Below are 23554 nucleotides of genomic sequence, written 5' to 3'. Positions count from 1 at the left end.
GCTTCTAGTATGCTTACATACAATGTTATTGGTGCAGTGTAACATGTACATCCAGATGATGTGTACACCAGGCTGATTTACATTTTGAATGTCATGAAATATACATGGTGTTGTACATTTAACACCAAATACACACTTTGCTGTGTTGTTTACGGTACTGAAGATGGCATGTCAATGTTTGCAATTTATATATTGTTCCTTTGCATTATAGGTATATCTCCAGTATGACTGATCATGGTATGTATATTTGCTGACATCTCTCATAAGATGTGGCTACCTCAATCTTCCTATAATTATTGGAACTAAAAACCCAACATATTGGTTTAAACACAAATGTTACATATATGTACTTTCTGTATCATGTATATGCATTTAGCTACTCTTGAGCTTTCATGTGCATTGTATTACAAAATGATTACTCACATTTCATCACATTTTATGTATGTTTCCTTATAATTTCCATTCATGTAATATAGAGGTGGTTGGAGAAAAGGGGATAACTGTACTTATTTGTTTACTTACGGGAGCACATTCATCACTAGCATAGACACACTTTTTAAGACAACTGTTTGTGTCTCTATCAATTGGTGTAGGATCCATGTATAACACCGACAAATGATAACACCAGCTTTATTATGGTAGCTTATATCATCATATTGACTATACTATGTATTTCTAAACGATTAATAAACACAGTAAACTATAGTTAGTTAGGTTAATGAAATATACACAGAAACGTACTTCATAACATGATGGTGATGTCATATTCAGAACATCATGCATTGGAGGGGACCATAACATCTGGCCACTAACATTATTTGCTACAGTCCCAAACCATTTTATCTACATACCCATGTAACAAGAGATTTTAAAAATAAATGGCTACTTGGTTGTAAGTGTCCTTTACATTGGGAGAAGGAGTGGCTCACTGAGTAAAGACACACACTGGCACTGATAGTTTGAAGCAGGGGAGTCTGGTTCAATTCCCGGTGTGGGCTCCTTGTGACCTTGGCCAAGTCACTTTATCTCCCTGTGCCTCATGCGGCAAAAAAACATTTGTACGTTCCACGGGCCAGGGACCTCAGGCTGAAACATGTGTCTGTAAATCGCTGCGTACAACTAGCAGCCCTATACATGAACATGCTCATATTATTATTATTATTGTTACATAGTTTCGACAGTCATACGTTCCATTACATATTAGAATACACAAATGTGTTAGCAGAGTGGGAATGGTTGTTATATATAAAACACACCATGTCATAAAATGTTAGTAGTCATTAAAGAACACTCAATAAAAATTCATGAGGCACTCTTTTGCAACATCATTATGTTAATTAAGTGCTTATGCAATATAGGCATAAGGGTATCACATTTTTAATTGTTTGTTAATAAGCGCTGCAAGCAATATAAAATTAGTTCCATATGTAGTATAGTAGTCGGTGGCTCCTCCTCACAATCATCTCATATAAAGGTAGACTCTTCTGAAATCATACATTGATCCGATTGTATCTTCCCCGACATCTCTGAAATACAGCAAACACATGATGGTCAAAGATGGCACCTTACTAGATATGCATCCGTGACAACGCGTTACGCAGCTCTATATGATTGTGTAGATACACACGTCAGTCACTTATATGTTAGAAGTAAAACTGTTCATCAGTATGTAATGTTTCTTTAAATTTGTAGCAGGCATAACTATGTATAAGAAGTGAACGTTGCCTGTATACTGAAAGATGTGCGCGCACATCTTTGTGTGCGCACGCACTTCACGCTTGGCTCCACTAACTGTTAGCGCATGCGCAAAACAAAGCGTACGTTGTGCGTTCAATACATGTTGAAAATACCAGTAAACATAACATCTTTATTTCAAATACAATGAAGACGAAACTACATTCGTTCTAAACGAGTACATCTGTATTCTTTTTAAACAGACGTGTTTGAACAGAAAGCACGGCCGATAACACAATGCGCAAATGCAATACGTGTGACGTCATGTTAAGCCAGCGTGAAACGCACGCTAACACTCCTCCCACTCAATTAACATTCGGCTAACGCCCAGGGTACGCCTACAAACACTGAGCCGCACGCATCACACACTGCAGTTACCGTTACTATAACAAAACATGACAGCCAATAGGCTTTGAGGCGCGCACGTCGCTTGGGGGCGGGGCTTACATCAGTAATCCTTTTTAAGGACGCCTTGGCCCATGACAAGGGTCCCACGTCATACGTGGTGGACCCGGTTTTCAATGTTGTAGATGTTGCATGATAACAAAACAGGTATGTGTTAGAGTAATGGTAAAATGTTGCTAATATGTTTAAAGGGATAGGAAAGTACGTATATTTATTCCGTCAGCAATGTGTACTACTCTTTCAGGTCCTACTATATTGTATTAGGAAACAATTTGTTTGTGATCGCTACATGTTATGCAGTCTGCAATGTTACGCTGTATCCACGCATTGAAAGTGAAAATGGTGGTTACAAAAAAAAAAAAAATTTAAACGCAGAGTCAACGCATAACGATTGTTATATTTACCATTCTTCTAGAATTAACTCTTCGCCTGGCTGCAACTGGTCGCTCCAGAAATGCAAGCCATTTTCATCCACGCTTAACCCAACCGCTGAATCCAGTATGGCACATATCTCCTCCAGGATGCGCTCATAGGAATCGCCACTGCTTTCTTCAAATAATTGGTCGGGAGGTAGGTTCATTTCTTCCGGTTCCCATTCCAATGCAATTTCAGCTGAAAGGCTTGGTACATAATCATAGTACTTTTGTTCTTGTACAATGTGGGTTTCAGGAATGGAGGCTGCAGATATTGCAGCACGTATCGATTCAAACGGATCAGTAGTAGCGGATACATTGCTATTGCCATTAGGAATAAATATGCCTTTCACGACAATATAAGTGCCGTCTTTCAGGATAAATTGTTTTTCCGGGGCAATCTTCCAGAAACCATAGGTGTGTTGTAGCTTATCCTGGTCACGTTCAAAAAAGTCATTACTTGATAAAGTGAATCTTATTGAGGAATTAAAATTCCGTGCATGCTTACGGTCTTGGTAATAAGGATATTTTGCTCGAATGAAATCATCGATTTGGCGTGTGCTTGCTTTCTGTCCGCGACTGTTCAAGATGGCTTCACAGATCATGTACTTATACCCTAAAAGGGGATTAATATTGTTAACGAATTCATCAGCCATGTCTGAGTAGCACAAAAGCTGTGTGCAGGTCTGTGTTATTTGCTCATCAAAATGAATGTGCTGAATGGCTAACAAACTCCTGTTTTTCCTTGTCAAGGTCAACAAAAGTAACTACTTTGACTCCTTATTTCAAACGCCAATTGGATTTGGTTGTCTAATTGGGTTAACAGTTGTGGTTCGTGATATGGGACTGTGGGAGAAACATTTCTCCTTCTTTTATCTCGTTTGTGAAAAACATCCCTAGACTGTGAATGCGTTCACATAGTGTTTTTTTGAAAACTAACAAAGGCCAGTGTGTGAAAATATTTCTTAGCCAGGCATATCAGTAAAAACACACCTGCAAAAAGAAATGTTTTTTCCCCGCTTACATTTCTGTGTGTATGTGAAAGTCTGGTTAACTCCCTGTCTGCATGAGTTTAAATACGTGTGTATATATATATATATATATATATATATATATATATATAAATATATCTCTTATAAAAATATATATATATTTATATATAATATTTTTTTTTTTTTTATATTGCAGGAGTACACACAACATTGATGGCATTAAGTATACCTTGTATGAAACCTATTTAAATGGTGAGAAACATGATTGAATTAAGTAATAAACATTTGTTTAAGCACAATACTGTTAGAGTCTCATACTTAGGATATTTCTCAAACATTAGGCCTGTATTATTAAAATAGTGTGCTTTCACAAGGAAGCATGAAGTGTATTAGTTTGTGTATACCAGTTTATATAGTACTATATATATATATATATATATATATATATATATATATATATATATATATATATATATATATATATATATATATGTGTATATATATATGTATATATATATATATATATATATATATATATACACATATATACATATATATATACACATATATATATACACATATATACATATATATATATACACATATATACATATATATATACACATATATACATATATATATATATATATACTCACACTCACACTCACACTCACACTCAGTGTGTGTGTGTGTGTATATATATTATTATACATTCTGAGATGTTATAGAAACGAACACACAACTGATTAAAGGACAAAATTACAATGGCCAAGCAAGGCAAAGGTAAGTAATAATTTACACATAATCCTGCTGTACACGTACAAGAAAGATGTTTGCACTTACTTAGGTGTTTTAATAATTGCATGTGACTAATATGCATATGCAATTCTTACATCAATTAACACACCCAAATGCAATGTTTTGATGCAAAGTCAATGGCAGCTTCTCTAAACTTAGCAACTGGCTCCTGGTGGACCATTACTGAACAGACGATTACAACATAAATATTTATAACACAATTAATTATGAGTGTTAACATTTCCAAACCTTCACGTGTACAAGAACATAGTTGAAAGTTTGGAAACAACACAGTCTTCAGCATACATACAATAGTAATTAGATAATCTGAAGTCAACAAAACAAGGCCAAAGACATATTTTCTGAATTATAACATTTATTTTTTTTGTTCCTTTTGCGAGCGAGTAACAGGCCTGCTTGTTGTCTCTTGAATTTTCCTTTTTCTTTTGCCACCAACTTTAGGCACAACAGAGCCACTTTGAGTGGCCTCTGGCACTTCACGGGCAGGGCTTGTGGCCAGTGACAGTTCACCTACAGGGCTTGTGGGCAGTGATTCACCTACAGGGCTTGTGGCCAGTGACTCACCTACAGGGCTTGTGGGCAGTGATTCACCTACAGGGCTTGTGGCCAGTGACTCACCTACAGGGCTTGTGGGCAGTGATTCACCTACAGGGCTTTTGGGCAGCGATTCACCTACAGGGCTTTTGGGCAGCGACTCACCTACAGGGCTTTTGGGTAGTGACTGTTCACGGACAGGGCTTGTGCCCAGTGACACATGTGAGCAAGTTGGTAGACACTGCACAAGTGATGGTTGGTCTGTTTCATGTGTGTCTTGTTTTGTTTTTGTCGCCTCCTTTGTAGGTGTCTGCTGCTGAATTTGTAGAGATGGCAGCGGTAGGATGTCATCAGGAACCTGCACAGCAATGTCTGCTACTTGACCGGTAACATTTGGGCCTGGTGAATGAATCTCAGATGATTGTGGTGAAAACTGACCTGCATGAACAGATCCTGGCTGGGAGGTGTTGAATTGTGGTACATTAGTCATTCTCCAGTAATTAGCTTGTGTTTGCTGAACAACTAATGCTTCAAATGAGGTGTTGATTTTTTGCAACTGTTTAGGCACTTCAATGAAGACTCTGTGGAGATGTGCCAATTGTGATACTGTTTCTTCCTGCAGTCCAATCATCCTTTCCAGCACTGTCATCATGTCTGAATGGCGACGATTTTCTGCGTCCACTATTTTTCCCTCTGAAGCTACAATTGCATCGTATGTGGAAGTTGATGGACGATTTGGCGGTACAACAGTTTCTATTGGCACCTCTTCATGGTCACATGATTGTATTTCAGTCTCTTCTGTGGCGTCATCCTCATCATACTCATCATCCTCATCACCATGATGTTCTAAAAAGAAATGTACACATTATTAAATGGCATGTTAATGTATGCTGTGTTACTATGTAATTGTACTGTGTCCTAAGTAACACCTAACATGTTAGCATACGTTTTATAACCTCATTAAAAACTACCTTGACTTACGAATAATGTTTGGACTCAGTATGAAATATGAATGAATGAAAAGTTGCTCTAAACTCAGAAGTCCTACATGATAATTAACATCACTAACACAATACATGTTGCCTTACACTTAATTTTCACTGACACTAAGTAATCCTATTTAAAGAAGATGTGCAAAACAAATAATGCACATGACAACATAACATATAGAAGAGCACATATTATATGGCCAGCAAATGATACACTCACCTTCTAGTAGTGTTGAGCTGGCTGACCCAGGTGAAGACACTTGTTCCATCTCAGGTGACACATGTCCTCCAGGGGCAACTATATATAACAATAACATAAGTTTTACATTTACATGTGTAAATATTGAACAAACACTTATTGTATGTTCTGTATTTATGATTAACTAACAACATCAGTTCCTTAACCGAAAATGTGTGTGTGAAAGTGAACATAAATAGTTGTAATAACAATGTACATGCCTGTGTACTTAGAAGTTTTGAGTTCCCTAACATACAACATACTATGTTTCTGCAGTAATGCGTGAGGATAAATAGATTAAATGAGTACATAAAAATCATATGTTGTGTAGTGATATCAGTATCATAATGTACATAACTATCATGAGATGACCATTCACAATGGTTATCATGAAGGTGGTCATATTGCAAAAAGTGTTATTTTTGGTAGAGGATATGTGTGGTACATTAATCGAAGATGTGGCACACCTGAATGTGGCTGTGACTCAACAAGACAACACATGCAGTGTGTGATAATGTGTCTTTCATAGTAGTTCAACTATAGATATGAGTGAACTAATGTGTGACGTACGCTTTGATAAGTAATGAGTTGTTGGGGCATTTAGTAGCTAGAGTTAAGCTTTCCAATGAGTGTGATTAACTTCAGTTGTGCTATTCAGGTTGTAAGAAAGGTATTCCCTTCCCCAAAAAGCCTAATCAGCCACACCTTTCAATGACTTGAAACAGGTGCAAATGGTGTGAACTAAGTTGACCGTGAAATGAGGCTGTAATTAGTGTGTGTGCTGAACCCCACCCCCTCTGTTGAAGTGTATGCTGTGATGAGATATTAATTGCAGCTGCTTTAACACAATGGTAGATGAGCTAAGTAGTCATCTGCAGTGTTTAAGTTATGAAAACAATGACATAACATATGATACGTGTGCCTCATTATGCTGTCTGTATATGACATAAAGCAAAAATGGACCTTTTCATAAGCAACTATAGATGTGTTAGTGCCAGTGATGTTTGTAGGCCGTTACATGCAATTTCTTTGATGCATGCTTAAAATAGGCAGTAATGTCATGTTTGTCGGAGTAAAATCAATAAAATACACAATAATATGATACATATTTCTGTTCTGTACCTGTAGCTACTAATAATTTCTCATGAACATGTGTTACACGTGTACTACCCTGTTGTTCCCCATCTTCGCCCACCATCAATTGCTTCCACTGCAGCTATGCATTTTGGGAATTCACATGTAAATGAGCACGCAATGGCACGTGCTATATTAGTTACTGCTTTTAGTAGGACTACTACATATATGTCTATTTTGAGATATATATATACAGAATCAGACATATACATATATAGATGCAGGTATGCTTATATTGTGAAGACAGTATAAAAAGCAGTGTAACTATGCAAAATAACTGTAAGCAACGACACGCCTAGTACAGTAATATTTATCACCTGCTGGAAATTGTGACGGATAAATTCCAATGTCACGGTCACCAGCCAAGCCTTCCACGACGACGGTAAGTAATTTTGGCCGAAGCAGCTCCTCCAATGGAGTCAATATGAGACGTTGTGGTGTGGGCCCACCTCCAGTGCCAGTAGCATGCACGCGTTGGTCTTGTATTTTCTTTTTCAATTTGGACCTAATATCATCAAATCTTTTCTGACAATGATACTTGTCCCTGACACGATTCCCACAGGCATTGACACCAATGACTATTGTGTCCCACATTTCTTTTTTGCTTGCTGCACTTGTCCGCCCTTGAAAAACATATAAAAGATATGAGGTAAATGAATAATAATATAAGCACCAGTTTCCTACACTGCTAGCTGTTCCAAGTGATAGCAAACATGCTGTTTTATGTGTAATATGTGCAGCACATGAGCATTCACTACTAAACCTATACATGTAAGCAAGGTTGCATTCATATTGTATGCAGTTCTGGCAAATTGACCGCCTGTGTTTATTTGTCCTTGTAAGGCATGATAAAAAGCTGTGTTTCCACACTAATGAACATAGAAAGATATTGTGTACCCATATTTGCATATGAACAAAACTCAGATGACCTAGGATCACATGTATTTGAATAATAAATGTAAAGTTACACTTACCTACTAAATGTCCATATATACTGTCATAGTGCTCCAGAATGCCAGTGACAAGAGCCCTATTTTCCTGGTCATTGAAGCGAGGATTACGTGGCTTCTCCACACGTTTTTTCCGAGCAGGTTTAGGGTCAGAGCTTGGCTGGTGCTGACTGGACTCTCCTTCTTCCAATGGAAGAGCCTCCAAAAGCTGGCCACCAGCAAGCACGCCACCACCATCCACCCCATCAGCAACTGCGCCACCAGCAGCACTCCCAGCACCAGCACTCCCACTCCTAGCACCAGCACTCACACTCCTAGCACCAGCACTCACACTCCTAGCACCAGCACTCCCACTCCTAGCACCAGCACTCACACTCCTAGCACCAGCACTCACACTCCTAGCACCAGCACTCCCACTCCCAGCAACAGCACTCCCACTCCCAGCACCAGCACTCCCACTCCCAGCAACAGCACTCCCACTCCCAGCAACAGCACTCCCACTCCCAGCAACAGCACTCCCACTCCCAGCAACAGCACTCCCACTCCCAGCAACAGCACTCCCATTCCCAGCAACAGCACTCCCACTCCCAGCAACAGCACTCCCACTCCCAGCAACAGCACTCCCACTCCCAGCAACAGCACTCCCACTCCCAGCAACACCACTCGGTGCACCAGCAACATCACTCCCCTGAACAGAACGTTCACTCCGACGCGTACTCGCACGAGTAGCACTCCCACTCCCACCAGCATCACTCTTCCCACGCTTTGCGGGCATACTTCCAGCACTCACAAAAAACAGACAAGAAATGTACAGGCAATCACACGAAACACTTCCACATATAAAACAAGACAAAGATGTAAACAAAACAACAAAGGACAAAGCTCTCCCAATACACAACAAGTCTCTCAGTCAATATGCAAATGTTCAATCGTCCAGCTCTGTGCGTCTCTCTCTCTCTCTCACTCCCAACAACACAGAGAATGATTAGCAGTACACGTTGCCTTTAAATATGGCGCGCAATCAAAAACATGCTTGTTTCGCCTGATTCAGCAAGATTTGTGATTGTGCAACCTAACAGCACCCCGCCACGCACGCCGATACACCTGTGTGTGATCGGCTCATCATCGTGAGAGTGGGCGGATTTGTTTTCTGGTTGATTTTGAATGTATTCGGCACTTACTGCATACGGAGAGGGAAAAACGCCAATAACATGACTAATCGATAAGCTTGCCGATTTCACATAATCGTCGCTTACTGCATGAGGCCCATAGTAATATGGAACTCTCACTCACCAATTTAGTATTTGTTGTCTCTACTGGTGCTAAAGTTTGCACCCTCACTGCATGGTATTAACAACCTGTAAAAAATCTATTGGACCAGCACGCAAAACAAACTATCGCAGGTCAAAAAAAGCTTGCTGACTCAACAATTGTATTTGCCAAAAATGTATCCTGTTAAATAAAAAAAAAATATATATATATATATATATACAGTGGCGGCCACCTTTATCCTCCTGCGGCCGCCACCGCGGGATTTTTAAAAACGCGGCTGCATGCGGCTTTTTTTCGTCAAGTTTCCCACGCCGCGGGCGCTTTCAATGATAAGCGCCATTAACGCTTATCTCATGATGCGGCCGCCGCGCGGGAAACTCCGAGAAAAATTGAGAAAATCCCCGCATTTATCCGGGTAAGTAGGAGAATAAAGGCGGCCGCAACAGTATATATATATATTGCACATTTTATCATTTAAAACAGAATATTAACAAACATAATGATATCAAAAACTCCCTTTTCAGACACCAAATAGCTGCATGAAGCAATGATAGCATTTCCAGACCCATTAGACCATTCACCAGGCATAACTCAAAAGGATACCTCAGTGGGTTATATACCATCTATCTCTTTGTGTTCAGCTTCCAAATGGCATTACAGCTTAAAAGTGGCGCCATCTCATTGATGCAACATCACTTCCGGTATTCACTGCAGTGATATTAGGACAAGTGATGTAACTTCTGGTGAGTGAAACAAATGCTGAATCACATGTGATTCGGAGCAACCAATCTAGTGGAACACAGTATTTAAAAAGCCCAGTTCATAAAAATACAGTAGAGCAGAAAATGAGCATACCTCAAGTTTTTGTGCATATTAATGCCATTTATACTCAGCCCTATCTCAGATAAACCAATGGATGGACCTAATTGTTTTTTTATTAACAATCAATAGAAGAAAAAATGTATTACTATTCTTATATAGCCCCCAAAAGTAAAGACTGGACAACATTTTGAGAATATCACAGGGATATTTCCAAGATTTCGTAATAGTGAGATTTTTTTGTTGTAAAGAAAGCGTATTCTCTGTGTCCATGTTTGTGGGTGCACACACCCACACATAAAATTCCCCACAGTGGAAGGATTTATTAAAATCCTCAATAATAATATTAGAACATCTACGGTATTAGTGAGACGAAAATAATTTTCTATTTCACTCATGTATTAATCTACAGTATATCATACCACAATGACTGAATAAACAGTGACGAGAACTAATTATTGTGAATATTATCAAGAAAGTATAAACAAAAAATCTACAAAAAAATCATTATCTATTTGGGAAAAAAATACATATAAAAAAAATATAAACACACACAGCCCCTGTAGCTCAGAACCCAAACCCACCACACCATACAGCAAATATATACAGGTATGTGTCTAATGGAGTTCTACTAGGATTGTGACCTCATGTAATATAACAAAAGAAAAAAAGCCCCAGTGCTACATCCAATATGATAAATTATATAGTTAAATACTAGTCTGTTTTTCTTTTCAAAAGTGAAGGTCAGTTTGTTAAATTCTTTGGCCAAAGCATTTTAAGCTTGAAAACCACGCCAAGGAGTCCCATCTTTTGCAAGTCCTAACACTACTGCATCTGCAAAAAGCTCTCCTAACCTCTCTAATGGAGGGAGAATTGTCTTCATACACTGGTCATTCACAGGTGCATAACAAGACCTGCCATTTAACAGTGGGATGATATTGTATTGATGTATTATTAGAACACTCAATCGTATTATCCATAACTGAACTAATGACACTACAGTGTTTTTAGAACTCTTGCACAGTAAATTCATATTATGTGGCAATCTCATGGAGATAATTAATAGATACAGTATTGCTTATGGCAGGAAAGGACAGACAATTTTTTTTAGAGAAGAATAGAATAAATATAATCTAGTTAAACGCAGATGTCTTTCCCCATTGCATACACTTCAAATGTTGCCAAAATATGGGAGAAGGTTGAAAATAATTGGAAAATCTTTCAACTGACCCAGACTTACAGCAGAAAAATATGCTCATAAACAATTCAATTTAATTGGGAGAACAATAAATCAATTAAATGAGCTTTTAATGCCCTCTTTTAAAGCTGCTATTGATTTAAAAATCCCAACAAATGGAATGGGGGAGAGAGGTACTGGGCGATAGAGTTAGAAAGAGACTGGGGGAGAGGGATAGCAGGACTGGGAAGAGAAAGGGACTGCGGAAGGGAGAGGGATTGGGGGGAGCGAGGAATAGAGGGCTGGGGGAGAGAGGGAGAGTGGGACCAAGGGAGAAAGTAACAGAGGGTAGAGAGGGACTAGTGGCAGAATTGGAGTAATGGACTAGGGCAGGGAGGGAAGTAGAGAGGGACTGGGGGAGAGAAGAAGAGAGGGACTAGGGAAGAGAGGTAGAGAGGGAACTGGGGCCAAGAAAGAATGAGAGGAGAGGCACTGGGTGGGAGAGGGAGAGAGTAACTTGTGGGAAGGGGACAGGGGGGAGAGGGACACTGGAGTGAGAGAGGAGGAGATGGACTGGGGGGAGAGTTACTTGGGGGATAGAGGAGGAGAAGGACTGGGGGAAGAGAAATAATGGGTAGAGGGACTGGGTGAGAGAGAAAGAGAGGGACTGGGAGATAGAGAGACTGGAGAGAGAGACTGGGGGAGAAGGAAATAGGGACTGAGGGCAGGGAGGGACTGGTGGGAGAGAGGGACAGCGTGAGAGCACAAGAAGGGGACTGGGGAGAGATGGACTGGGAGGAGAGGGGAGAAAATGACTGGAGGGAGAGGAGGGATAGAGGGAGAAAGGGACTGTGGGGAGCGATGGACTGGGAGGAGATGGGAACTGGGGTGAGAATGGGAGAGAGGGACAGGTGAGGGAGAGACTGAGAGTAAGAGGGAGACTGGGGAGAGGATAGGGACTGTGGGAGAGATGAGGGAAGGACTGGGGGGGAGGGAGGGACTGGGGGATAGATGGAGATAGGCACTGGGGGGAGAGAGGTAGAAAGGGAATGGGGGGTTAGAGGTAGAGATGGAATGGGTAGAGTGAAGGAATTGGGGCGGAAGGGAATTGGGGGAGAGAGGGGCTGGTTGGAGAGGGGGAGAAAGGGACTGGGGGAAAGAGGGAGAGGGTACTTGGGGGAGAGAAGGAGAGAGAGACAGTGGGAGAGAGGAAGAGAGGGACTGGGGGGAAATAAGGACATGGGGAAGGGGACTGGGAATAAGAGGGCTGTTGGGAAGAAGAGGGGGAGAGAGGAAGATAGAGAGAGGGTGATTAGGGGAGAGGGGGAGAGGGGGATAGAGGGAGTAGGGGTGAGAGTGATAGAGGGAGGGGGTGGAGAGGAGGGAGGGATGGGGTAGAGAGTGGGATGGGTGGAAAGGGGGTTTTGAGGGAGAGGGAGAGATGGGGGAGGGGGAGAGAGGGATGGGGGAGAGTGGGACAGAGGTACTGGGGGAGAGGGGGAGATGGGAAGATGATAAAGGGATAGATAGACTGGGAGGACAGAGTGAAACAGAGAGAAACTGGAGGGGGAAAGGTATAGACTGGGGGAGAATGGGAGAGAGGGAGGGAGAGACTGGGAGTGAGAGAGGGACTGGGGGAAGAAAGGGAGATGGGGAGAGGGGAAGAGGAACTGGGTACAGAGAGGGAGAAGGTACAAGAGGGAGAGAGTCACTTTGTAGAGAAAGGACTTTGGGGGAGAGGGGAAATTGGATAGAGGGGTATAAAGGGACTAGTTTGAGAGGTGGAGAAGAGAAAGTGAGAGGGGAGGGGATTGAGGGAGAGAGGGACTGGGTAAAGCGAGGGAGAGGGGGACTAGGCAGATAGATGGACTTTGGAGAGAGGTGGAGAATGGGAGAGGGGTATGGTCGTAGAGAGGGATAGTTAGACTGTGAAGGGGGAGAGAGAGGGACTGAGAGAAGGAGCGCAATTGGGGATGAGCGGAGAAGGGGTGGGGGGAGAGAGGGAGAAAGGTAGAGAGGAACTGCGGGAAGAGAAGGATAGGTAAAGAAGGGCAGAGAAGGAGATAGGGACATTGTGGAGAAAGATACTGGGGGAAAGTGGTAAAGAGGGAGATGGGCTAGCGTGGGGAGGGGAAAGATGGAGAGGGAGATGGGTACTAGGGGAGAGAGTGAGAGGGGGGAGAGAAGGAAAGAGAGACTGGGTTATAGAGGGACAGGGAAGAGAGGTACTGGGGGGAGAAAGGAGGAGAGGGGCTGGGGTGAGAGGTACTGAGAGGAGGAATGGGACTGGGGGAGAAGGGAACTGGGGATGAGAGGAACTAGGTGGAGATAGGGAGAGGAACTTAGGGGGAGAGGAAGGAGATAGAGAAAGGGGGAGTGTGTGAGAGAACGAGAGAGGGGAGAAAGATAAAGAGGGGATAGAGTGAGTGACTCGGGTGAGAGAGGGATAGGGGCATATAGGGACTTGGGGTAGAGAGGAAGACAGGGAGAAGGAGATAGGGCCTGGTGGAGAGAGAGTTACTGGGGGGAGAGAGGAGGAGAGGGACTGGGGGTAGAGAGGTACTTGGGGAAGAGAGGAGGAGCGGGACTGGAAGGGATAGTGGAACTAGGGGAGAGGGGAAGAGATGTTGTTAAATGTCTAAATATGAGGAAACCTGTTATAAAATGTGACCCCAAAAATATAAACGCTCCTTAAACTATAACTAACTGTATAAGTAATAAAAACAAACAAAGTTAAGCACTCTAATAATAGCACCTTTTTTGTCGCCTGTAATGGCGATGTTGCCATCCATGTGCCTAAACACTAAGCGGTCGTTATTTGATAATTTCCCGGGTTGTATTCCTTGGCACACTAGCCAATAGATAGTATATGCAAAGGGATTCACTTTTTCCATCTGGCGGCTATGCGCAGAATTTCTCCCAAACAAATCAGGATCAAGGTTATCAAGGAAATCAACAACAGTAAAAAGAGGTGTGATTGGCAGCCTTCACGGAAGATTAACGAGTGAATGCTACAGTATGTGGAATACAGTAGACTATGTGAAAACGGCTCAGAGAAATGATCGGATAATAGCCGCTGCATCTGTAGCTAGCATGTCGCCGGTATGCGGATGTGTGGAAAAGCTGGGAGGTGGCTCACTGGCTTCACTCAGACTGACATGGATGGTGTCTAAAGTTGCATCACCTCAATTTCTATCTGTGTGTGTGTCTCTCCCTGCACATCTACCCGCCCACCCCCTCCCCCGTTGGTACATCTCCCCTCATTGCCGGCAAATGTTCCCGCCCCCTCGTTTGTACATCTCCCCTCGCTGCCAGCACATTTCCCCCCCCCGCCCCGCTTCTTCCCCCATTAGCTGGCACATCTCACCCCTTCCCACTGGTACATCTTCCCCCGCTAGCTGTCACATCTCCCCCCCTCCCCACCGCTGAAACATCTCCCCCGCACATCTCACATCACACACACACACACACAGCCCCGATCCAGTCAAGGACACACCCCCTCCCTTAGTAGCCAGGCCCCCAGCTCCTGCTTTACCCGAATGGGAACTTAGAATGTCCATAATTTGGGAGGTGAGTCACATTGGAACCTCCAAATAGTTGCGTTGACCTACAAATCCGCCGCACATCCCTGAGGAAGGTCAAATGTAGCTGACCGAAACGTCGGATGTAGTGCCTTGGTTTTTGTTACCTCAAAAAAATTGTCATTTCTACCTGGCTGTGTGCTGTCTCTTCTTTCCGGATGAAGATCTGGTAATACCTGATATATATATATATGTAGAGGTATCAGTACCGTGTTAGCCGAGCTTCAATAATCAAAAAATAAATAGATGATACCGTTCTGTGAATAACGAAATGCTTTTATTTGTGCAAGCTTTCGAGATCGCCGGAAGAAGAGATCAGTGTATCTCGAAAGCTCGCACAAATAAAAGCATTTCGTTAGCCACAGAACGGTATCATCTATTTATTTGTGTGTGTGTATGTGTGTGTGTGTGTGTGTGTGTGTGTGTGTGTGTGTGTGTGTGTGTGTGTATATATATATATATATATATATATATATATATAGGTGTATATATATATATGTGTATATATATATATGTGTGTCTATATATATATATATATATATATATATGAAGAGAAGAAGAGAGAGCGCACGCCCCTTCGTGTAAAAAAGTACATTTAATGATGGAAGGAAGGGAAAGGGGGGGTGGAAATACACTCACAACGGTAAGTTTAAAACAAGCAATTGTGAATATAATCACCGCCCAGCTGGTGGCTCTGCGTCCGGAATCACACTCTGTGGTATAGGCAAACAGCAGAACGTTGAGGAACCCCAAGGCACCTGGTATCTTTGATAAAAGTCAAATAAAAACAGATATGCTTTTGCTGGCAGCCGCAGAATGTCCTGCACTTGATTCAGTCTGGTAGTGCGCATGCGCAGTGACCTCCTGACGTAATGTCACTGCGTGCAGCGTAACAGCGCTCCCTTACGCGTTTCGTCGCTCTAGGGCGACCTTCTCTAATGGGGAGAATGTCTCAGAATCTGCAGGGTCTTTTGTCCCATATTAAAAACAGGAAGCTTTTGAGTTTGTTGAATAGTGTTTATTTACAGGGTCAAATCAGTAAACAAAACAAAGGACCTAACTCCACTTTAGAGTTCTGACTAATGCATTATAGTCACTTACTAATAGTGGGAGAACTAACCTCTTTCTGCACTCAGGACTCACTCATGAGATGTGTTCCTGAGGGGAACTGCTTCTGGATATCTTGTGGCATAGTCTACAATTACCAGAATATGTTGATGGCCCCATGCAGATTTAGGTGATGGGCCTACAAGATCCATACCAATGCGTTGAAACGCAACTTTAAAAATGTGTAGAGTACTGTACTAACGGGCTACAGAACGCTTTAACTGGTTAGGTAATTTCACACGTCTGACAATAATGTTCTACCTCTTTATTTTGACCCGGCCAGTAAAATCGTGACTTTATTCTAACGGTGGTTTTTTTTACCCCTAGGTGACCCTCCCACCCCCAAGATTTGACTATGGGCCAGGTCTAACACCTGACGTCTAAAGGATTTTGGCACCAGAAGTTGTTCTAACCTATCAGGGTTTCCTTTCTCTACTCTATACAATAAATCATTGTTGCAGATAAAATAAGGTGGAGATGGCGTAACGTCAGGATTTACTTGTATCCCATTTATACTCACTAACTTGGCCTTGGCATTTACTATCGTTAAATCGTCTAGTTTGGCAAAGGCAAATTTTACGGGAGCAACCTTTAAGTCCTGAAAATCAAGTTCTGGTTTTGGAGGGTCCCCACCAGACCCACTAAAGAAGATCCGGGATTGGGGACCTCAGACACTAAGGATACATTCGATATAACTCCTTATTGAACAGGGTTTAAAAGGCAGGAAATATCTACTTGTCAGGGTTCCTGTTTGATTTCTGCTTCCTGTTCTGCAAGAGGATGGTTACAGAGGATTGCCTGTGGCCCAGCTGAAATTCACACCAAGCACTAACCAAGCTCCATCCCACAGGACCCCAGGCTTCTTGTTTACCAGAGGGATTTGCCTGGGAACAATGGGGACCCCAAAGCACCACACCACAGAGAAGTCTGAACAGAAATAGGGCAAGAGACTTCCTGGGGGAAGCAGGACTGCAATGCCTGCATCTGACATTCACCTGGAGATACCAGAGACGCCGGACAAGCATACGCATATACAGACTTTTTATATTTTTGTACAAAAGAGAGGTGACCTTTGCTCAGCCTGATAAGTTTGTATATTCTGTATACTAGAGGGGGGCAAACTGGGATAAAATTCAGTGAATAGAGAAAAACAGATCCCTTAACAATGCACTCAACCTCCTGAGAAGTGGAGGTTTAGTGCATTGTTAAGTGATCTGTTTTTTCTATTCACCCTTTTTATATTGTTCCTTGAAATTGTTTTATATGTTTTGGGGCTGGTAATTAGGCTAGCTAGCCGGCCAAATAGCTAGGGCCTGTACTGATTATTAAGTCTCCCAAGGTGGAGTAGGCTTTCTTTTTATGCTTTGTGTTTTGACTTAAAGGGACAGTGTGACCAATGTTTTGTTGTGTTTGTGGAGAAATAAACCCCTCAGTGTTTTGGTTCAGCCTAAAATGCATTATGTGGACTCTTAACTGACCTCACATACAGAGCCGCTTTGTCACACTGGCAAACAAAGAAGAACTTCACAAGGGGATCCTTAGTTACTCTAATGAGACTCCATGGGGCCTAGTCACAAAACTTCGATAAGTTCAGTGCATTGCAGAGCAAGTTTGCATTTTCTTCCCCTGATAAAAAAAATGTGTGTCAAAACGGTATTCACTAAAAAAAAATCAGCATTTGTTTATAGTTCAGTAAATAAATGCAACAACACATTAGTGTTTTTTTGTTTTGTTTTTTTTCCTCAAGACTTATCGCACGACTTTGCTTAAACTGCAGCCTGGAAGAGTTGCACGGAGAGAGCTGTATCTCTGTGCACAGATCTTACAGGTGATTGTGCAGTTTTAATGTTAATTTTAATAACAATGAATTGTAGCAGGGGGTCTCCTGAGCTGAATCGCATTATTTACAGGCTCTGTGAACCTTGGCTTCTTGAGTGACCAGCCCCATTATGGTTGGTATCTCCTGTGCGTTTAAATGTCCCGTTAACGTGACGCGGGAGATTTAAACAATGCATGGAGATATCGGCACCCTATACTGGATCCTGTAACTCTGGAATCAGGGAGTCCCCGTGGCTTAAATGAATGTGGTTCAGCTTAGGAGACCCCTGCTTCAATACTGTGTTATTAAAATTAACATTTAAACAGCTTCATCATCTTAGCGGCTAGCTGCTAGGCAAGGAGGGGTTAAGCAACAGTACCTGATTTATTGGGGGTAGAGGGGGCCCATGGTGGATGTTTAGGCCTACCAGGAAGGTTGCGGGAGAAGTTAACACCGTCATTAACATAGCGGTGGTAATCTGCTTTCCACCCGGTAGACCTAACCACTCACCATGGGCCAAGTACCCCCTACTCCTAATAAACATTCAAATACAACAACTCTATTACCAAACCACTCTACCCACAACAATGCCCCTCCCCCTCCCAACACATATAGTACAATAATGGACAAAGTTCCTATTATCCAGATATGGATAATAGTGCAGTTGCCTATTAAAAATAAAACATTACCAAGCCAGCATAAAGTAAATTAAAGTTGGACTTATGCCTGCCAGGATGAAGGCCATCCTCATCTTCCTCCACGTTCTCTGTGTCCTGTGTAGGCAGCAAAATTACAATTAAAAACAAACTACTGGCCATTACCCCTTAATCACCTTAGCAGTTAGTAACCATTACAGTAATTATGGGGTTAACACACACCTCCCCCGCTACACACCCGTGTACCTGACCACCCTCCTTGAAGAAACTACCCCCACTCCCTCTGCCCCGCAAACCATTTATTGGCACAGTGGTAAACCATGCCCCCAATATGGGCATGGATTGCCGCTCTGACAATGCATGGGCAATAAAACAAAACACAAAATAAAACACATTACATTTAAATCAAACAAGTATTTGCCAATAAATCCATTGATTGGCACACTGTTAAACCATGCCCATATAATATGGGCATGGTTTGCCACTATGGCAGTTAATGGGCAACCTAAATAAAAGCAAGACCCAAAAATACAAACAATTAAATAAAAACAAACCCTACAAATACAAAACAATTAAATCAAAACAAGCACCAAAAAAAATGTTTTTTCAAATGATGTGACATCATATTGAAGGGAGGGACGTCACATCCTTTAAAAAAATTGAAAGCTTTCACATGGTACTACAACCAAGCAGATTGGGGTTGTACCATGTGATGCCTCACATGGTATATCTCCCAATCCAATTGGTTGGAGTAACATGTGATGACAGACATGTTTTTTGGTGATGTCATCTTAAAGGGAGAGAAGAATAGCCTTCCTAATTGGCTGGATTCCCTCGCTTTTAATGACACCACATCCTTTAAAAAAATAATCTGTCACATGGTACACCAGCCAATCAGATTGGGGGTATACCATTTGACACTCAAATGTGACATCACAGGCCTTATACTGAATAAGGACTGTCATTTGATGTCAGGACAACATACTGCACCGACACACTTTATTCGAGCAAATACCCAGTATGTACCTGGCAGATACCTGGAATTCGCCGCTCCTCACCTCTGACAAGCCCCGTTGCGTTTGCCTTCCCAGCCTGGGTTCATGCCTGGCTGACGGGCGGCTGATCTGTTAAATGATAATGATTAGGATTTAATAGGCTGCAATGCTTCGCGTGTCTACCAGATGGCATAAATTCATGAATTGTAATGCAGTATATATATATATATATATATATATATATATATATATATATATATATATATATATATATATATATACTGTGCAGTATTGCAGACAGCGGGAATAAAATGCTTCAATCCCTGCCTGGAAAATAACCCAATGCACTCGGGCAGAAAACAGTCACAAACCTCAATACACGAATTCGTGGGACTAGCCGAGCTTGAATAAAGTGTGTCGCCAGTGTACGCCCATTTGGATTAAAAGAAGAAGAGAAGACTGAAGAACAGGAAGATTCAAAGACTGAATAACTCACAAGGGAGACATCTCTTCAATCAAGATTTGATCACAGACTTCTTTGCATCGGTTGTTTGAGGAGCCCTGCATTGATGGTCAAGTGTTGGTGCTCATGTAGGAAGGGTGGGAAGACATCAAAGGTTAGAAAAAAATTGATTGTATGTTATTTAATTGTTGATTTTTGGGGGGGATACCCATTGACTGCCATTGTATTTATATATGCCCATTTCAGGGTATACAGTGGCGGCCACCTTTATCCTAATGCGGCCGTATCAGCGCAACTCTGATAACCGCGGGCAGATGAAGTATTATTTTTTTTCCGGAATATGTTCCGGTATTTTAGCGCTCGTAATATTAGCATTTTATTAGCGCTGTCTGCAATACTGCAATACCGTCTAAAAACTCAGGGAGGCGTTCGCGAGCTCTTGTCTTCAAAGTCTAATACTTTAGCAGTTCAACCTACGTCAGTACACAGTCTGCGTGTGCGCGCAGTAATTGTAAATTTGCATATTTATACATGCATGTACAGTGCTGTATGTCTCATTTGAACATTGTTGAAACACATATGCGTGTACTGTAACAGTATCACATTTCGGCATATATAGCGCTCTCCCCTCGCTCGCCCCCGCACACACACAGGCTAATTTTCTTCACTGCAGTATTTCAGCTTCTTATCTTATCTACAGTACAGTACACCTCTCCCACACCATTCCTTTGAATGTGTGACTTTCTGGATTCAATCACATTCCTGCTTGCTAGCTGATGATTAATGCGCATGCGTCTATAACATCACCACTGCTTGCTTGCGAAGTTCAAGAGTGAGTGACCAAAAAAAAAAAAAAATTCTCGTCATTTTTTATTTTTATTTTCTCCACAAGTCTGCCTAAACCATCTTGATATTACGATATTTAATCTGTGCTGTATTTTTTGACTGCGACACTGTGCGTTTGACTGCACATGGTTGATTTGTATGGTTTGTATGTATTTTGGGGTGTGGGCATCAAATTATTATGATGACCTGCCTGTTGAAAATATGTCATGTCTTTGAACTACAATACAGCTAATCCTTCATGCAGCTGTACCCTCGCCCCCCACACACAGACACACACAAGGCTTGCTCAAGGATTACAACCTCTTATCAACACCTCTACAAAACCATTCATTAATTTTCCTATTGTTGGCTTTGAGTCACCTCTCTGTAATTCTCTTTGGGAAGGGAGCTAGCTGATGATTACTGCACATGACTCACCCATCCACCAACCCAACCCTTTGAGGCTTTGTTTACGGTAACGCTTTTGAAAATCCCTTCTCGAATTTGATATGTGAATCTGATTTGCACAACACTGTGAAATTGAGATTTAAAAAAACATAATCTGATTCATGTTTTTGATGCAGTAAGTTAACATTTTTTGTCATTCTTTCTTTTTCTTTGGTGTAGAGGGGGGGTGTCAATGATTATGATTATCATGAATGTAAAGAAATATTTATTTTATTTTATCAGGAACAAAAAATACAAATATACAAATAATCATGAATAATACAAAATGCAGTCTTTATTCAGTTCTTCTGTCAGTTGAAAATTGAGGGCCGGGCCGGTGGATAATCATGAATAATGCCCATTGATAATAATATTAATTAATAATATATAATATATAATAATATATATAATAATATAAAAAATTTCGTCTTTATCTTCTTCCTCATTCTGTGTAGTTCATTGAGAGAGGGGAGGTTTTGTGTAAATCATGACTGCACTTTAGATACACTTTACTGTACACACAGTTCACACAATGTACACATGATACCCCCCTTCCCCTTTCCATCCGTTTTTTCTCTGAAAAGACAAGAAAAGAAAAAATTAGTGCAGTTAGGTGCCTATTATGGCATTGTGTACTGTATAGCTACTCCATATTGGACTACAGTATGCAGTTAGTACTGTCAATCGAGTCTATACTGGAACTATGGTATACTGTGACTACTGTTAAATACTTTGTAACCAGGTGGCTAGTGCTGCTCTCTCAGGAAAGAAAAAATCTGTGCCATACTTACCTGTATCATATAGTACTGTACTTGGTGTGCCTGTACTTACCATACTACAGTACAGTACTGTACCATACTACCTTCCTGATGCTTGCCCATTACGCGCGATCACAATGGGCAACACAGTCGCAATATGGTCAATATATTTATTGCATCGTTCCACGGTGAGTACATCGTTCCAAAAACTCATTATGCGTTGTGCCAACTCATCCTTTTTGGAGGGTTTTACGACTTTTCGGATATGATCCTTCAGCTGATGCCAGACCATTTCGATAGGATTGAAGTCTGGCGATCTGTCTTTGGAGGGGGAAAAAAAGGATAATTAGTTAAAGAGATACACAGTAAAAACAGTGGGAAAAAATGAGACACGGTTACCGCACCTACTCCGCTGGCGTCTTCACCCAGTTGATACCGCGCTCAAGAATATGCGCTGTTGACGCGGTGTGCTTCGGATTGTTGTCCTGGTAGAAATGGTGACCATCTGGGAACTAACGTGTGATGTATTCTACAATCTCAGGCACAATTTGCTCTTGGAAAAAAGCTTTATTCATGATTCCTATAACAAGAAAAGAAAAGTGCTCAAAAAACTGCACACTAGTACAGTACAGTGCATAAGGCAAAAGCATGTGACTTATATTACCTTCAAAGATGACAATGCATCCTGGTCCACGCCTAGAGATGGCACCCCACACATGCATCTTCACTGGGTGTTTTGGACGCGGCTTCATAGATATGCAACCTTTTTTGTGGAATGCAAAGGTGGCAAATCTCTCCAGCGATACAGTAGACTCGTCAGTGAAGATGCAATCCTGGAAAGTTTCTCCACTGTCGATCCATGCCTGGGCCTGGACCACTCTCTTGATTTTTTTAACGTCCCTTATCATAGGGTACGCTCTGTAATGACAAGGAATAATTTTATACAGCAGCGGCAGCTCTTATTCGAGCAAATGCCGCTGGCTGTATGAGGCTGGGAAGCGGGTAGCCGCGGCGCGTGGCGGCGCACTGTGACGTCACGGTCACAAGCGCGCCCGGCTTCCCCGTCTTCCCCGGCTTCCCCAGGCTTCCCCGACACCCCTGGAGTTCAAATCTAGGTAAGCGGGGGTGCGGGGAAGCAGAGGGGCAGAGTAGAAGCCGGGTTCGGGGTGTCTTTGGGGGGGTAATTGCGCGCGATGTGGAGGGGGGGTGCGTGGGGGAAACGCGGCGGCGCGCGTTTCTGACTGGCGGCAGCTGGGGTAGATCCCGGCATGCCGCCGGCATTTACTTTAATAAAGTATGTCGCTACTGTAGGTACAGTACAGTTTCTTAAACAACACTTTAACCTTCTGTACTGTCCAGTACTAACCTCACACGTCCATATTTCCATCCAATTCTGCGTCTCATCTTCTTTATGCTGGTCTTACAGT

General features: G+C 42.0%; 1 protein-coding gene and 1 long non-coding RNA gene across 2 annotated transcripts; one reads left to right on the top strand and one right to left on the bottom strand.

Moving 5' to 3' along the window:
• Positions 1–2559: 2559 nt before the first annotated feature.
• LOC142470571 (uncharacterized) lies at positions 2560–5807 on the top strand. Its single transcript, XR_012789276.1, has 3 exons — positions 2560–2709; positions 3741–3796; positions 5204–5807. It is a non-coding gene; the product is annotated as an uncharacterized LOC142470571 (long non-coding RNA).
• On the bottom strand, positions 4674–6414 carry LOC142470555 (uncharacterized). The gene is made up of 2 exons (XM_075577234.1): positions 6107–6414; positions 4674–5743 (listed from the first exon to the last, which is right to left on the bottom strand). The coding sequence occupies exons 1-2, from the start codon at positions 6201–6203 to the stop codon at positions 4719–4721; spliced, it is 1122 nt and encodes a 373-aa protein (XP_075433349.1). The 5' UTR covers positions 6204–6414; the 3' UTR covers positions 4674–4718.
• Positions 6415–23554: the final 17140 nt, after the last annotated feature.

The sequence above is a fragment of the Ascaphus truei genome, chromosome 1 (assembly GCF_040206685.1).
Source record: "Ascaphus truei isolate aAscTru1 chromosome 1, aAscTru1.hap1, whole genome shotgun sequence".
Classification (NCBI taxonomy): domain Eukaryota; kingdom Metazoa; phylum Chordata; class Amphibia; order Anura; family Ascaphidae; genus Ascaphus; species Ascaphus truei.
This window is presented reverse-complemented; position numbering and strand designations above follow the sequence as displayed.

What these genes read in the sequence shown, in the direction of transcription:
- LOC142470555 (XM_075577234.1), bottom strand. Translation starts at nt 6,203, where the DNA reads ATGTTATTGTTATATATAGTTGCCCCTGGAGGACATGTGTCACCTGAG. An exon ending in CAGCTCAACACTACTAGAAG is followed by an intron (nt 5,744 to 6,106) that starts GTGAGTGTATCA and finishes ATTTCTTTTTAG; the next exon opens with AACATCATGGTGATGAGGAT.